Source organism: Protopterus annectens, chromosome 8.part0 (assembly GCF_019279795.1).
Source record: "Protopterus annectens isolate FY-2018-M chromosome 8.part0, PAN1.0, whole genome shotgun sequence".
Taxonomy (NCBI): Eukaryota; Metazoa; Chordata; order Ceratodontiformes; family Protopteridae; genus Protopterus; species Protopterus annectens.
The window spans coordinates 746906824-746921462 of NC_056741.1; the positions used below are offsets into that span (position 1 = coordinate 746906824).

At 36.3% G+C, this 14639-nt stretch overlaps 1 protein-coding gene across 1 annotated transcript in view; it reads right to left on the reverse strand.

The window, feature by feature from the left end:
- The window catches only part of FAM189B (family with sequence similarity 189 member B), a 991404-nt gene that overhangs the window by 146671 nt on the left and 830094 nt on the right, over positions 1-14639 (reverse strand). The window contains exons 8-9 of the mRNA XM_044080204.1: positions 12850-12949; positions 11889-11970 (exon numbers count right to left, since the gene is read on the reverse strand). Coding sequence (XP_043936139.1) covers positions 11889-11970; positions 12850-12949 — 182 coding nt within the window. The remainder of the gene's footprint in view (positions 1-11888; positions 11971-12849; positions 12950-14639) is intronic.

Below are 14639 nucleotides of genomic sequence, written 5' to 3' on the forward strand. Positions count from 1 at the left end.
ACAATCTAGTAAAGGTTGCTAATAAGCCACTATGTCACTAAGTTTCTTGAAGCAGTAACCTCGTAAGAAGTCAATGCTAAGTCAATATTCAAAGAGCTAGTGTTACTTTTCTCTAAGGTAGATATACCCAGTGAAATATTTACAGACCAGGCACCCCCATTATGTTCGTGGAACTGCACCCACTTTGCCAGTATTTCAAAGTAAAGTAGTTAAGAAGTTCAGTATCTCACCCTCCACCCATGTGTTAGTTGAACAGCTTAATAATTGTCTGAAGTCTGTACTGAAGTAAATCATTGCTTAAGAAGGCAACCAGTTGGATGAATTACTTCCCTACCTTCTTTTGGCTATAACAGAGGTTCCAAAAGCTTCACCAGGGTTTTTCCACACTCAGGTTACAATATGGAAGATGAAGAACAACAGCAAAATCCACAGAAAATAGTTTATTACAAACTCTCTCAATATGGAAGATGTCCATGAGGTATTGCCTCATTTGTTTCTTTTTTCCTTTATTCTATGACACACCAGTATGAACATGCTGGGTCTGAATGACATTTTTTTCACTGTACACCACATTTTAGTGGATGCAGTGGTTAGTGCCAGCTACTCAGTCTAATGGATTGTTTGTTCTGATTCTGTAAAGGAACATTAAGTCTTCATTCTAGCCTAATTTTGAATTCAGGTAGACAGATGCAATTTCAGGAAAAATACATTTGTTAAAGAGTAATCCCACTGGATACACTCATATCTATTTAGTGATGACCCAGAAGCATTATCTGGTTAACTGATCTCAGAAGCACACATCAGGCAAATGGAGGAGGGTTAACAAATGGCACATTTTATTTCTGTAGCAACATGCAACGCGTTTTGCCATCTGTCAAGTAAAGTGCATAATAGTAATAACTATTCCCCAGGTTTATCAGTCACACATTCCAGATAACTAAGTGTGGTCCTGCAGTTTACATTCTTTTCTGTCTTTCCACTCTATCACAGACTGTGGAGGTTTTCAGCTTATCATTGGTCAGATCCCCAGGAGGTTTGATATGGCCTGTTCTTAACATCTTTAATATTTCCACATTGAGTAGCAAATTCCCAAAGAAATGGAAATATTCTGTTATACCTGTATTTAAAAGAGGAAAAAGAGGGGAAATTAAACGTTATCAGACTTTTACTGTTGCCACCACTCTTTAATATTTGAATAATTATTTGTAGAAACAACTATGTGCACATCTGGTGAGAAATAATGTATTATATAGTTTCCAACTTAGCAGGTAGTCTATGAGTACTGTTGATTATGCATCATTAAATTGGGCCAATAAATGCCTGACATTGAAAAAGATTGGGATGGCTAAAGGTGCAGACATTTTTTTTCCTTTTAAACTATACCAACTGCTTGCTACATGTTTCCATTTGTAGCAAGCAGCTGCTGCTATCCCCACACAGACCACTAAAGCATTTAGTTTTGAAGTCCATGGACAAGGACTTAATGGAGGAAAACGTATCTTTCATGCTAAACTGTAGAAGTTGTTTGCTACATACGCTGCTGCTACACTCTACACATACACTGCTAAATGTTTCAGTCTTAAAGTCCTGGGATGAGACGTACTGAGAAAAAAAAACTCTTCTTTCTTTTTAAACCATTACAATTTTGTGTTACATAAGCAGCTGCTACAGTCCACACATGCTAAAACACTTCAGTTCTGAAGTCCCAGAATATGAGTTATTGAGAAAACAAAGCTATTTCCTTTTGAACTGAAACACCAGCAGCTGCTACAATATATGCCATACACACTGAGGGCTAAAGCACTTCTGTTCTTACAAAAAAAATGATACCATAATGAACATGCACTGAAAACCAATTGAAATCTGTCAGGCATGCTCCCTAACACTTTGCCCTTGGGATTGTTGACTTCTTTATCCACTCCTAGCTACAAAAATATTTGTTGATTAAAACAAAGACTTTTATGCCATTGCTTACAATAATATTGTTAAATCTGTGCCAGACATAGGTATATATTTCAACTATGGAATTAAAGTAGATCTGGTCATATTACATAATGAGAACATATTACAAAATGAATTAAGTTTATTCATCTAAGACTAGTTTAACTTAAGGTGACTCACAAACGTATTTATTAGGACTATTCTCATTTATTAACATGACTAATAGTTTAGGAAGGCTACATTTCAAGCCAAAATTGTTAATATTTGTGGATGATCTAGTCTCATTAAGTGAAAATACACATACATTTATATTGACAGTTTTGTCATCTGCTTTTGAATAATGCAAGATTACTCTTCTGTTCAGTCTTTGAAAATGAACTAATAAAAAAGGAAGGCAGTACGCTATTATTAAAATGTACCAGAGAGATGTATGATCAGAGAAGAATGACAGACTAATGAGTTGACACAATTTTTATATGTATCTTGGAGTTGAAATTGATTAGTTGTTGACATGTCAAACTCAGGCTGGTTTATTACGTGAAAGCTTTATGTTAAATTAGCACACTTATTATATTTAACAGATGGAAACCACTCAGCAAATCAGTTTTGCTGTTTAGGTTTGGCTACAACTTAAATATATATGCTGGTTGTGGTAGGTTTCCATAGGTAGGTTAATTGTATGATGCAATTCTATTGTAAGGTCTATGTGCAATATTAGTTATTCCACCCACCATTATATATTATAAAATAGGTTAAATACCTTTGTTAAAAATAGAATAAACACTTAACAGGCCTGTTAGCTTACATGCTTTGTCATAAAATGCTACCAGTTAGTGTAGCTGTTATTTATAAACTCTATGAGAAAGTTACTAGAGCAACTCTTTACGCAGTTAATTCTGTTCCATGAGAATCATAAAGACACATAAATCTGCTGTGTATAAGTTGATAGTTTTTCAAAAAGATTATTTAAAGATGTATCCTTTGATTTAAATTTGTTTTAAGAAATTATTGGAAATGTTTATTTTATTGTTGGAACTAACAATAATTGTTTTATATAATATAATAACTTGGCAACATATAATGATTTTTTGACCTATTCTTAAAGCTTAAATAAACTTGAATGAAACTGAATGACTTACCAACATCCCACCAGTCTGGATCTTTTCATCCACATACACTGTTTTATTAATTTTCTGTTTTACTAGTAGACCATAGCATAAAATGCAATGAGGTTGTAGTGACACAATCATCCGAATAGTACAGCTTACATCACTGAAAACCCCATAATGCTCTTGTGCTGATTTCTTCTGTTATGGTGTACTCAGAAAAAAATTGCAGCCCTTATCCTCATTCTCCTTCACTTCCTTAGGTAATGTAAACTATCGTTTTGTAAGCTGACTGTTTCAGACCACAGCTAGGCTCTTCATTTATGCTGTACTGATAAGTACAAGTAAGGGTGAAACATATCTATAGCTAGAGGAGTGTAGCGGTTTGGCCTGCGTGTATTATTACAGACTTGTGTGCCATTGAGCATTCAAAACTCAAGAGTACCAAAATATTTTTCTGTTCTCCAGGATATGTTACATAGCATTCATGATATCTCAGTAGTGGGGCACTCTTTTAAATTCTGGGGATTTGTAGTTTTGATCCTCAGAAAATCATGAATTTGATTGGTAATAGGATGAGTATATCTGAATTCCAATTCTACAGTATCTCAGAGTATTCATACTACCCCAGGGTGCACTGACGTTGGACTTAGTATACATAAATAGTAGGAGTGTAAGGAGCCCAGCATTCCATGTTCAGGGGTGCAGGACAACTTTAAATATATAACAGCAAATATGCAATTTGCTTCATCTTTTGTTGGAACTGGAATTGAATTTTCAAAGTGGCAGAACTCTTAGTAATGAGTATCACACTTCCACTATGGAGTCTTTATAAAAGAGCTTTGCAGGTATTTTTACAGAAGTTTTTCTGTTTTTTTTTTCAGAGTACTATCCCATCAGCATCTGCTCTTCATTATTTTTATCAATAAGCTACATTTATCTTCTTGTGAAGGCACCTTGATTCAATATGCTGATGACTCTACCATCATCTGCTCTTCAAACACCTTAACTCACCACCATGAAATCACTCAACAAGTTGTCATCTGTATTGAAACTTTTCTTACAATGACACAACTCCTACTCAACCCCCCAAAAAACAAACTCCTCCTCTTTGCCCCAAAATCTCACACCCCTAACAAAGCATCTTTCAAAATCTTTTTGGCAAATTGCACTGAAATCGAGCTAGTCCACCATACCAAACTATTAGGGGTCATAGTAAATGTCTTAAATTTGACCTACACATCCAATGCAATATCAAGAAAACCTATCAAAAACTAGGCATGCTATGCAGAAACAAACATTTTCTAAGCACACACACAAAAATTACTCTAGCCAAAGCCTAACTTCTGCCCTCACTACTCTATGGAACACCAATTCTACCCAATTTACAATCATCCATATAAAACAAACTTGAAAACTGCTACAACAAAATTGACAAGTTTGCTACTAATTCATTCTTCTTTACCTACCGCTGCAAAGATCTGCAAACCCTTAGCTGGCTGGAACTCCCCCTCCACCTCTCCTATATTCAGCTTATAACAATGCATAAAATCATACACAGACAATTAGCCTGCCCAGGTCTTGCCCCTTTAATCAATATGTATTTTCCAAGAAGAGCTTTTAGATTGGAAAACAACTTCTCACCATAAATAAATTAAATAAATCCTCTGGACAAAGCCTATACTCATACTTAGTAGCAAAAAAATTGAACTCCTTATCTTGAACCACCAGAACTGTTCCTAATCTATCCACCTTTAAATGTTCCCTTAAAGAATATCTTACAAAATCTTGGAACTCCTCTTGTGCCAATCCTTACTGAACTTACTTACTATAATTCACTCACCCCTTTCAATATAGATTGCACTCATAATCCTCTCCAGCCTCCTACTCCACCCCATTTGTTTTTCCCACTACCTTACCTTATTTAATTCATCTCTGAATACTTTTTCTCTACCTCTTTCCCCCCTACTCACCTAAGCTACCTGACGACACTCCCCGCACTCTTCTCCTCAAAATCTCCTTCTCTCCATCCTTCTTCCTTCGATAACCATAATATGAACAGCTATCGCCTACTGAGACATCACTTAATTCCAACTCACTGTCTCCAATCACATAATCTCTGATATCTCTTTAAATATCTTATTAGAATTGTCTTAAGTCTCATTTACCACATACTAATCTATGTAACAAAGAATATGACTACTGAATTTTTCCTCACATATTCTTCAACTCATGTTATTGTTTTTCATTGCATTCTACTATGAAACATATGTTCTATGTTTTCTCATTACATTTTTTTCACTCATATGTTTTTAGTATAACATTATACTTGCTGTTTTATAAAATAACATGACATTTTGTGATTGAAAATATCTGTACTTGATTTTTGAAATATTGTGATTACGGACCTTTTCTGCCAGGCCTCCTGCATGGTAACAATCTCTACTTCAGATGTTCTGCTGGATCCAAAGAAGGGTGAAATATATTTACAGTTGGTTGACTCTGACATATTGGCCTGAATTGATTGTTAAAGACTTGTGGGTCATTGTTAACTCATGAGACAGTGTGAAGAAATATGTAGAGCTGGATTAGGAGAGGGACAGATGAGGCATTTGTCCTTTTGGTTGCTTTCTTTTGCTAGACCTGAAGCAAAGGACTGTTTTGACCCTGAATTTCTTCCATCCCCTGAGTCATTCTTAAATGAATAAACCGATAAGTCTCACCAACCATCCTTTTTTTTTCATGGACCACATGTAGTGAAATAAATACATTCTTGTCAGTGACTCACAGTCTAAAATGACTTTTTTTCCAGTGACTTTTTAACTTCCCTATTTCATAATCCTACTTCCGTGAATGGGTAATTAAAAATCATCAAACTGTTTTTCTCTCCTATTGGCTGCAGGCTCAGCTTAAAGCAGCTTACATGCAGCCAATAGAAGGAGCAGAGTGCCATCATGCTAGCATTGCACTGGTTAATAAAAGGTTTATTCACATGTTACAGTGCCATTCTGTAGTCTGCCATCTGTTACTGAAGTGCTGGAGCAAACTGATAATTAAGAAATTAAAATTAAAAAAAAACAGTCTCTGAGCATCACTTGGCTTTTTCCAGGCCATGTTGCCATGCAACAATATTTTGCAAAATAATTGGTGATATAAAGTAGAACTGGAGCTGTTATTCAATGCCAGTTTCAACATTTAAGTTTTTGATTTTTTGAGGAAAATCAGCTACAAATGCAATGTGAAATTAACTATGCAATTGTAGCTCATGTTGTTGTTGCAATAAGAAACATAATATTCATACTAAGGTCATACTGGTGCAAGGCTGCCTGAGATAACTGTGAAGTAAATTTCCTATAATAAGAGCAACCCTCCGTTAAGCATTATTTCTTCCTGATGATGTTTTCTGGGAATATATATGCACGTCTTGGGGAAAGTGCAATAATTTAATGTACTGGCAAAGAAGTACTGCTAACTTGATTGTAGGATAACACTGCTGGAGCAACATTCTTTATGCTTGTTTTTACTATGTTCTTCTTTCGGCTTTTCCCAGTTAGGGGTCACCACAGTGGATCTCCGGTCCGCTAATGATTGGCAGTAGAGTTTTACAGTGCTGAGATGCCAGCTCGACACCCAACCTTCAAAGAAGGCATGCTCTATGCATGTCTTTCGAATGCCACTTGACCGCGGGGAGGATATGCAGACTCCACACAGAAGGCGCTCCAGCCAAGAATCAAATGGGAGAACCTCTTGCTGTGAGGCAACAATGCTACTGCTGCACCACCGCGGCTTTATGTTTGTTTCTACTATAAACGTCTGAAATTATTCATACTTTGGCAACATATTTATTATTACTTAATGGAGTATTTCTTCCTCTAGGAATGTTTAATTGCATTTTATTTTGGAAGATAACCGGTATCAAAGTATTAACAAAACCCAGTGTGAAAAAATATAGGCTAAAACTTACAAGTGGTTGCTACTTGAGCAAATTTTGCCTTACTAACTAGATGTAACATGAATTGTCCATATGTAAGTTGCAGAAAAGGGGTCTTTTAAAAGAACCATAATCTTGAAAAAGTCTCTTTCTACATTTTTATTTAACTCATAATTTCTTTATAAATTTTGTAAATGTTAGTGTTAGTTTACTTTTGATAGAAATAAGTTATAATCAACATGAGCTCAATTTAATTATTTGCTATCTGATTATCTGCATTTGCATATTCCATGCTGGCTTTTTGTACAGCAAAACCTGGAACTTAAAAAAGTTGTGCACTAGTCAATCTGTCTACATCGCCAATAATGTTTGTTTGTGTCTTTCGGCTTTTTCACGGTTAGGGGTCACCACAGCTGAACTCCGGTCCACTAATGATTGGCAGTTGATTTTTACTTACCGGCTTGCCAGGCCTGACACACAACCTTCAACGAAGGTACGCCCATTCACGCATGTCTCCACGCAGAAGACGCTCTAGCTGAGAATCTAACCGGACAGCATCTTACTGTGAGGTGACAACACTATCACAGCCCCACCACCGCGGGTTCTACATTGCCAATAATATAATTCAAAAAATATGAATATTCTCTGCTCAAATCATACTTTCTAAATTCAGATTTATAAAGTTTTCAAGATTTTATTACAGTTGGGATATTTAAGTCACCATCACTTGAATTAAAAATTAAAGTAATTTAGGAGGTAGATACTGTTAGGTCAATTAATAACTATAACCTGTCCTTTAGCTGTATATTTCATTAAGCATGTAGACTTTGACATGGTTTGCTTTTAATAATCTACAAAATGTAAAAAACAGGACTCAATCAAAGATTTCAAGAAAGTGCTGAAAGATCATTTCCACTCTGAATCCACTTGCAATTACTTTAGAGACAATGAATGATTAGCAACTTTTTCATCCTGCAACTACCCTTGACTTGTGCAAAGTTACTACTTCTCTATGTATGTATATCTAGGTTCTCTAGTATTTATCCTATTAGAGTTAGAATTCAGACTGATACTATACGTTTTGCTACTGTGCTGTGATGATTGTCAAACTCATGAAAATAATGTAGAGATAGCTATGATGACCGAGAGCTAATGTAAATCCTGGAAATGTAATTATGTATACTTGACATTTACTTATGTATTGTTTTAACCATATTATATTTTAAACTGTATTCTATTCTTTACTGCTCTGTGAGTGTGGGTCATGGCTGAAAAAGGTCAGTTAACCAGCTCATGTACACAGTCATCAAATTGTAATAAATAAACAAACTGTTTATGGTTCTTTGCTCACTGCTTCCATAAGGTGCAGTAGTTCACCACAGAATTGTAGAATGTACAAGGTAACTGGGCCATGAGGCCATTTACTCTTTACCAGTACCCAGCCTTAGATCTTTTCTACTTTTTCAAGGAACAGTAGACCAGTCATACCCAGAACAGTGCAGTCTGGGAACTCTGCAGCTTGTTTTAAAATGAAAAACAGATGCTATTTGTATTTAAAATATTTCAATCTCTCTGGTATGTACTGCACCAGAGCTGCTGCTGTATTTTTTCACATTTGTCTGGGACTTCTAGTTAGAATTTGGGAAATGTAATAGGCAGAGGAAGCTTCATCAAGATGTCTGGATTTTAGATGTGTGGGATTTTGTTTACATTCTGAGGGTCCAGTCATCACTCATCATAAGTAACTACCTTTTCTGTTCACAATCTTTATTTATGAAATATTTTATTGCATTTCCTTTGCAAGTGTGATATTGTTTTGTATGTGAAATCACATATTTGAAAAGCAATTTTTTCATTTTTTCATTTGATAAAAGGTTGTGCCTGATGGCTTATTTTTCTAGTGAAGGCTGTTCTCACAGCATAGGTGTGACTGTCACTGTCTACTCTTGAAGAGAGAGACTGTTTGGTCAACAGCTACCATAAAGCTGGATGACTATATTCTTTGCTATAACACAAAGCTACCATAATGCTGTATATATTGCTTGCTATAACACAGAGTACACTGTTTTAGTGTTGCATAAATTGCATAGCTTTATCTATTGCTAGACATTTGTGTGGAAAATGGACTACTGTTTTAAACATTAGTTTACTGTAGATAAAATGCATTACTTCTGAATATGGCTTTTTGCTAGGCTTGTAATGGTCTGCAGATTGATTGCCTAGTACTTACCTTTGAACCTAATACACCCCACATCCCATGTAGGTGTCACTAGTGTAGTAAGCCAAGACTACCTAACTCCAGTCCTCCAAGCCTAGCTCATCTAACACCCATGCTGTTAAATGAACACTGGCCAACTGGGTGCCAGTCTGGGCTTCCTCTCTCTATGCCACAGAGCATAGCAGTACCTCTAAATAAATATTCATAGGTTCATAGGTAGGTACTAGGCTATCGGCCCAAGGGCTTATGTAAGCCTAACTAGCAAGGTACCATAGCTTATGCCACCCAAGAAAGTTATTGTCCTGTGCCACTGTCCAGCAGAGACACAGAAGTGATCCCCGGGGTGTATTTCCTATTTCCCATCCACTCATCAAGATTTTTCTTGAAGAGTGTTAATGAAGAACTTTGCTTGACATAGATAGGTAGTTTGTTCCAGAGTATAGGAAGTCTCTGGGACAGGAATCTAACCCTCCAGCGTGTCCTGTTTATTGTGGTGACAAGGTTTAGGTCCCTAGAGTGTGTAGCTTGGAGGGATTGGGATTTCTTTAGGTGTAGCATGTCCAACAGCTGTGGGTTTGACATAGCTTTATATGGAAGGCAGAGATCACCTCGGAGTAGGCAATATGCTACGGAGTAAAGCTGGAGTTTTTTGAGGCGGTCAGTGTAGGGCATTTGTTTGAGGCCAGTAATCCTCTTTGTGAGGTACTTCTGTGGCCTTTCTAGCTGCTGCAGATGTCTTGTGAGGTACATTCCAAAAGGGGCGTTTTACTCTATAATGGGTCTAATGAGTGACGAGTAGAGGGGAACAATGACCTCTTTTTTCCTGGATGAGAACCCTTTTATGATGGGGTGTGCCACGTAGAAAGTTGTTTTAGTACATGAACTGCAACGGGTTCTCTCATTATCTATCGCCTTCTTTGTAATCAATGTTACTGCAGCTTGCAAGCCTTAGTGCCTGACTTGTGTCCTTACTGCAACTTCATTACTGATGCAGGTCAGGATTCCCTCTTATTCTCCCATAGCTATTGGATTCCTATCTCCAGTTTTTCTTTTCATACCTACATTGCCACTTCCCCTATTAATTACTAACATCAAGTGGTCACTCCAACTTATTTCAAGTTTATTTCAACCTGATGAAAGTAGGAATAGCCTATTATTTAACAAACTTTTATTTTAGAAAGTGAGCCCAACACATTTGTAGTTTCAGACTGTGTTATGTTGTAGAGTAACATTTACCAGTGCATTCATCCCTTTTTTTTAGAGGTTGCAGAATAACTTTTCTCTACTCCTCATCTGTGTATTATATTAACAAAAGCTTATATCATTTTAAAACTTAACTCATAGCTGTGTACAGAAGCCTATATGAAATATTAACAAACCTGTCTTACCTGATAAGAGCTTACTGCAGTGTTCATAGATTTTATTCTGCTGACCCTTGTGGTTAGGCCTTAGACTTTTCCGCCTTCATTTACTAGCCACCTCTGCACCTTCATGCTTACACTTCCTGACACAGCCTTTTTCATTCCAGGTTCACTAACCAATGATTTATCTACTCTCCTCTAACAATATTTCACTGTTCACAATGCATTTGCATTGTTGACTGCCTTTGAAGTGTCCTTTTGTTTTAATTCTTACCTCTCTCTGTTTCCTTCCTGTGTTCCTTACATTTTTATAAAAATTACATTCTTCCAAACTTTGATGCTACCATGTGTAATTGCACCAGTATCTTTCTTCTTTTTATGTTGGTGTTTGTTTTATGTAAAGACTTGTTAATGCTGTGATGCTGGTTCTCATAGGTATGCCCTTTTACTAATACATACCTGGAGTATTTCCCTATTTTGTGCCTAAATGCACCTTTCTGAAGTTCTGAACCCATACTTTTTATTGTCTGATTGACAACAAAGTCTTACTAAACCATATTGCCTGGTAATCACTTGCTCCCATATTGCTGTCTGCATCCATATTTGGGACCATCTCACATCCTAACCCTTCACATGCCTTGTATGGACACAGTCTATAATAGAGTGACCATAACATCAATGAGAGAGAAATACAGCTACAAAATCTATAAGATGGTTACAGGATGAGTAATTTCAATCAAGAAATAAAAAGAGATAGTTGGCCTACTGACATGGGGGCTAATTTCCACCCTCACAATCTGTGATCTAGTTCAGATACGGGCCTATGCAAAAGATAGCTGACCTTGAATGGAGGGTGTATGATCATATGCTGAATCTCGTAAATGCTAATACAGTGAGATGGTATTACTGTATGGAGTACAGTTGCCAGTAGACTATGCAGACTCTTGATGACAGGTCAGTTTAATAGCAAGTTGGCAATGCCATCTTCAAATCACTGCCTTTGTGGTTCAGATAAGGCTAAAGCCTGCATGTGATAGCCCCTGCTTACTGTGTACAACTCTCACCATACTGCTCATCCTAAGACTGGACATTCAGTGGTTAATCTCTGCTGGAAAGAAGGTTCCATGAAGTATCTTAAGGGTATAAGTTGCCAGCATGTTAAGACCAAGTGGGTTTGTACAAAAATATGATGAATGGAGAGGCTTGAAGTAAGCAGTTTACAGGGAAAATGTTTAAGAATGCCAGTGAAAAAGATTGTCTTACAAAAGAATACTTTCTTATTAACATTATCTGCAAATAAACTATACAAAAGTAGCAAACAAGTTACATACTATCCCCGCTGAAGACAGTTGAGGTAATTCTTTCACAGGCACTAGAGCGGGATACGTGAGCATGTGCATCAAATAATGTAGCCTAGAAGAAAAAGTGAGTCATATCAGTCATGAAACAGATATCTTCCTACAACAATAGTCAGTAACTTAATTAGCCTGACATGAATGAAAGGCTGACTGAGTAGGTATTACGTGACAGTGACCTGGTTAGAAAAAAATGAATTGGTGAGGTCTGCTGATTGCAAGAACCCCAGTAATATACAGTACAACTCTTGCTAATGAATGGTAGAGTACTGTCTCCTGAAGGCTGGAAACATATCAGTGATACATTGTCTTGGCCTTCAAGATGGGTAGGAGATGTCTGCTCCAAATTATAGTCTGACAGTTGTGTTCTATGTATATCCTGGATGAAGTATAAAATGAATTATGGATGAGGTATAACTGATTATCCATCTCTGTAAGGCAATAAACTTAATGCAATAATTTTGCATGTTGGTTTATAAGGACATATCTTTATTTAACATCTTGATTTAGTAATGCTTGCATGATATGTTATATGTGTAGAGCCCAAGTTAACAGGATAAAATTTATGGTGTTACTTTAATCTTAATCAATTTTCATTGTTTACATTTTATTTATTTATACTTAGTGACTAGTTAGGCATACTTGACCACTAGTGACCAACATTTAGGAGTACCAATGTGATTTATTTAGTTCTTGTACTTTTTATGCTGTGGCTTAACTAGAAAAGCATATGCTACATATTACATTCAGTTATTAACAGCAAATACATTAATTTACTAAAATGGACTTCCTGGAACAGAATGCATTAGCACAGAATTTAGTTTTACAGAGTACAAGACAATGGAAAATTGATTTAACAGTTAAAAAGCAAACTGACTATACATGTTATATGACCTTTTAATGTACCTTTGTGTTTTCTATAACAGGCATGCCTTACCTGGCTGTCAGATCTTTGCCCCATAACAGCTTCATAGGATGGAGGGAGGTCTGTGGGGTGAAGTGGCACCGGACTATCCATTGAGCCATTGTATGTGATACTTATTGAAAAAAAAAATAAGAGAAATGTTCAGGAATGAACTGATTCGGTGATGAAATCTCCATACCACCTTCTATCACATGTGTTTACACCCTTGCCACATACTCATGCATTCACTTGCACATTTAGGTAATATCATAGGATTCTGCCATTTTCATAAAAATTAATACAAGTCAAGAACACACTGAGAATGCACAACTCTTTGTTACAGTCTTCTAAAGAAAAAAAAAAACACGTATTTATGATACTATACTCATAAGGATCACTGATAGAATCCCCCCCCACTGCTTAAAATATTAAAGAATACATTCTAGTATAACCCATATTCTGAAGTAAAATGCAAAATAAAGACACTAGGCACTGTAAAATGGCCTCCTTAAAGTACTTCTGTCTTCAGATAATAAGAGTAACAATGATAGAATCTCAACAATATTAATAAAGAGAAACATTTTTGGCGGGTTACCAAGAATGCTTTCAATGTTAATACTATGCATAACATTTTCTTGTATGAAATAAGAATTTATCTTTTTCCCCTTTTACTTGTAATGTTTTGCTTGTGAAAAAGAAATCTCTTTAAGGCAGAACTATGCTGAAATGTCATAAAATGTAAGCAACATAGTTACAGTATTACTGATTTTTAATATTTTACCTTCTATGAATACATTGCATATAACTCAGAATTAATGTATTCTGGAAGGGAACAACCTGCTCATAGAAGTAATACACAGTATGCAGTTCTCTGAGCAGCTGCCATTTTAAAATTCAAAGCTAATAGAGGAATAACTAATTAACATCAACATACAAAATTAAATAGGTTTCTAATAAAAGTATATAGTGATGATACAGTTACAACAGTTTTAAATGTAATAATACCCTCTTGGGCGGGTGTTACTGAAGAATGCCACACTTCCCAGAGGCAGTGAGGTAATAACTGTTACTGTCTCACTGACTCTGGGAAGTGTAGTATTCTTCAATAAGACCTACCCAAGAGGAAAATGTTCTAACTGTATTATCATAGTATAACATCCCCTCCCCAGTGGGTATTATTATTTACTTAATGCACATTTTGAAGTAGGGTATGACTTTATTGTTTGTTTATATATGTATCAAACCTTCAGTTTTGAAACTACAAATAATGACATGGTCATACGAGATTATCACTGAGTGGGAGCTACAAATAAGAACTGAAACATGCACAGAAAATCTGCACTACAATTACATGTCACAGGTAAGACTGAAACCTGATTAATAAACATAGGCTGTGTGTGTGTGTGTGTGTGTGTGTGTGTGTGTGTGTGTGTGTGTGTGTGTGTGTGTGTGTGTGTGTGTGTGCGTGTGCGTGTGCGTGTGTGTGTGTGTGTGTGTGTGTGTGTAATTCATCTTAGTATCACAAAATTGAACACAAAACATCTGACATGATACAGAGAAGAATCATCCTATCAAATATTCAAAACATCTAGCATAGTAAGGATCACAAAAAGAGATTTATTTTCTTTTACAGTCTTTACACTAAATCCCTGTATAACACTAGCCCCTAATTTGCCTGATTAGTGGTAGTGTTATGGAATAGATTTTTTAAGGTGAGGTGTAGGGCTATAGTAGGGGTAGGGTTAGGGTCAGCGTGTTTTACAAAGTTGGGCAGGTGGGCATTGCACCCTTGCACCAGCTTGTTAATATGTGCTAACCCTACC